The sequence below is a fragment of the Sinocyclocheilus rhinocerous genome, unplaced genomic scaffold, assembly GCF_001515625.1.
Source record: "Sinocyclocheilus rhinocerous isolate Xijiao unplaced genomic scaffold, SAMN03320098_v1.1 scaffold883, whole genome shotgun sequence".
In the NCBI taxonomy this organism is placed as follows: Eukaryota; Metazoa; Chordata; class Actinopteri; order Cypriniformes; family Cyprinidae; genus Sinocyclocheilus; species Sinocyclocheilus rhinocerous.
Window position 1 is genome coordinate 150,423 of NW_015627244.1, and position 3,566 is coordinate 153,988.

General features: G+C 33.9%; 1 protein-coding gene across 2 annotated transcripts in view; it reads right to left on the reverse strand.

Annotated features, from left to right (window-relative positions):
• Positions 1 to 3,566, reverse strand: part of LOC107724759 (ephrin type-B receptor 5-like) — a 55,612-nt gene that overhangs the window by 1,267 nt on the left and 50,779 nt on the right. Inside the window, exons 15-18 of one of the 2 annotated variants that reach the window (XM_016533788.1) lie at positions 2,975 to 3,193; positions 2,672 to 2,821; positions 1,391 to 1,575; positions 1,157 to 1,312 (exon numbers count right to left, since the gene is read on the reverse strand). In XM_016533788.1, coding sequence (XP_016389274.1) covers positions 1,157 to 1,312; positions 1,391 to 1,575; positions 2,672 to 2,821; positions 2,975 to 3,193 — 710 coding nt within the window. Of the gene's footprint in view, positions 1 to 1,156; positions 1,313 to 1,390; positions 1,576 to 1,954; positions 2,086 to 2,671; positions 2,822 to 2,974; positions 3,194 to 3,566 lie in introns of those variants that run through there. The other variant, XM_016533795.1, reaches the window with a different exon arrangement.

Sequence of the window (3,566 nt, forward strand, 5' to 3'; positions counted from 1 at the left end):
GAATTTCTAATTGCGATTACAATTATGGATGCCACAATTACGTAATCGTTCAAAGTGGCAATTAATCGTTCAAAGTCCACTTATGTTATTCTGCACGCTTAAGATATGGTTTTTTTCTTTCTACATGTTATCTTAAGGGTTTTTCCCATTATTTTAATTTTAGTTTTAGTATGACATTATAATACCATTCATATTTTTACTTTTTTTATCATTTAAAGAAGAAACCAATCCGATGTATATTTGACATTTGAGGCTTAATACTATACTAAAGGTTTTTCAGTTAGAGTGCTTTCAGCTTGTTTATTTTCATATAAAAATACGGCATGCAGTTGCATCAAACAATGGGATAAACATCATTCAATGTAAATTGTGATAATCGTAATTAATAATCGCAATTACAATTTCAAGGGAATAATCGACAATTATGATTTTTGTCATAATCGTGCAGCACTACTTAAAATACAAATAAAATGATAAAAATAAGACTCCTTATATTTGAAAACAAATCTAAACAAAGAATGAAATAAAAACAAACCAATAATACTATATTCACTTTATATCTCTACATAGATCTATACACTACTGCTTAAAAGTTTGGGATCATTATCTTTGTTTTAAAAGATTACTTTTATTCAGCAAGGATGCATTAAATTGATCAAAAGTGGCAGTTATGACATTTATAACGTTACAGAAGATCGATTTCAAATAAATGCTGTTCCTTTGATCTTTATAGTCTCTGATCAAACAAATGCAGCCTTGGTGCCCATAAGAGGCTTCTAGAGCTTTTGAAAAAGTTTATGTACTTGTTTACCAAAGAGACAGCAGTGTCAGGAATGAAATATGAGAAAGAGAAAAATAAAGTAAATGTCAAATTATTCAAGAAGTGTGAAAATATGATTCAAGTGAGTGTGTTTATAATGTATAAAATGCTAGCTGTGAAATTAGCCATGGCAAGAAAAAGCTATTTTATTCCAAAAATATTACAATTGCCCATTAGAGAATGCTATTAAACACAATACATCATTTGAGATGTGGCACGAATGACACTGTGGTAAGAATTTTTTGTTATTTTTGGAATAATGTAACAAAAAATACATTCTTCTGTGATGTATGAATGTGTTGGACAAACTCATGTGAAAAGTGTATTTTAACGTACTCCATTGTGAGCATGCTCACTCTTTCCAGACTGTGGTACTGTGCTCTCTCAAACGCATCCTTATACCGGTCCATCTTTAGAGCTGTCAGCCAATCACCGACTGTTGTCACTGTTGAGAGGTCAGTAGGGGTGGGGCTTAAGAGTGGCTGGGTGGGACTAAGAAAGAGGAGAATATTTGAAAAGATGAAACACAGAATCACCTGGTAAAATAAGGTGGTAACTCGAGTAACTCACCGGCTGTGTTCGGCCTTCAGGGAGGCAGGGTGGCGTATGAGACGGTCAAGAGACGACAGGAGAGAATCAAAGCCTGGCCGGTCCTGTCTGTCGGCCTGCCAGCACTGCAGCATCAGAGAGTGAAGAGCTGGAGGACAACCGTTCGGAGCAGGTAAACGGTACTGCTCAACCACTGCCTTCATCACCTAGAGAAAAAGAGATGACACATCTCTCTACACACTGCAGCTAAGTGACAAACACATTCTACAACCTGGTTTAGTTACAGTTGCAGAACATATCACGGAATGATAATTTAGGGGATTCACTCCCGTATTTAAATACGGTTGTCACTCCTGAAATTTTACAGTGTGTATGTGGCCTTAGTGAAGTGTTTAATTGTATAAGACGAGAAATACAAAAGAAGGGAGTAGACAAGGGATTTGGAGGAAAAAGGAACTGAAAAACAGAAAGAACTGAGTTAGAAAAGAGGAATAAGATGGGGAAAAAACATTTAGTAAGATATTTGCACAATGCACATGTTTTATATCATCACATAAAATAAAAAGTTTTTTTTTTAAAACTGGATTGTGTCATTCACTTCACAGGATTTTCGTTAATAAATGTTCAAATACTCTTTTTGCTGCAAATCAAAGTCTTAGTGCTGGTTGGCTTGGTTCATGTCTTAGAGCTCTTTATTGAATCATTCTTCGAAATCCCTATCAAGAAAAAGTATGGGAAAAACACTTCCAGATTCAAAGCAGCTGAAAAACTAGGCGTCTAATGTTGTACTATTTAGTCAACATGTAAATATACACCTATTGAGGTCATTAAATTTCTAGCTGTCGGCTAGAAACTAGAAACTTTTCTAAAAAATACTGTAAAATCTGCTAAATGTCACACTCCAACAGTACTGCTGCAAACTTTAAATCTCAAGCAGTGATTTAAACACAGCACAAACACACACACACTGTTTTTCAATTTTTTCTGGGGACATTCTATAGGTGTAATGGTTTTTATACTGTACAAACACTTGATTCTATATGATTTATAAGCTGTTTTCGTAATGGGGACCAAAAAAATGTCCCCACAAGGTCAAACTGTACTATTATTACTATACTTGTGAGGACATTTGGTCCTCATAATGTAGGGAATACCAGGTAAACACTCAGACACACACACTGTACTATTCTGTGTTTTGTTTATGCAACTGCTCATGAAACATTCTAATAGCTCCCTCTAGTGTACATTTGGTTCATTTAACTGCTTTGTCACTGCATGGGATGTAAAATTTATAATGCTCACCTCTTGGTTGCTCATGTCCCAGTATGGACGTTCTCCATATGACATGACCTCCCACATGAGTATCCCAAAACTCCAGACGTCACTCGCTGAACTGAATTTACGATGCTGGAAAGCTTCAGGAGCTGTCCACCGCACTGGGATCTTACTGCCCTGAAAGACAGAGGGAATAATTCAATCAACGACAACACAAATGAACTAAAAAAAACTCAGAGCAAGAATGGAAAGAACTAAAAATGAAAGGAATCTACATACATCCATTTAAATAGTGTTTTGTACATTTACAGAAATCTTCCCATAACGCACCAGTGAAGCAGTGTAGGTGGGCATGTTGTGGTCCAGACCCCTCATTAAACGGGACAAGCCGAAGTCAGATACCTTACAAACCAGGTTTGAATTCACCAGAATGTTCCGGGCAGCAAGGTCACGATGGACAAAATTTCTCTCTGAAAGATAACGCATTCCAGCTCCAACACCTCTCAACATGCCTACCAGCTGCAACACGCTGAACTGATCCTCGTTTTCCTAAAAAAAAAGAAAAAAATTACAAATTTATGAATATGCATTTTTAATTTAATGTATTTTTCATACATGTTTAATGTAAAACATCTTGTAATTTTAAATAATGTAATACTATTAAGATAAATATATTTTATTTATATGAACACAAATCATTTAATTTCCTGTCATTTTATAATATATACATTTAATTACAAATTTATGAATATGCATTTTTAATTTAATGTATTTTTCATACATGTTTAATGTAAAACATCTTGTAATTTTAAATAATGTAATACTATAAAGATAAATATATTTTATTTATATGAACACAAATAATTTAATTTCCTGTCATTTTATAATATATTTTATTTATAAATAAATAAATAAATAAATA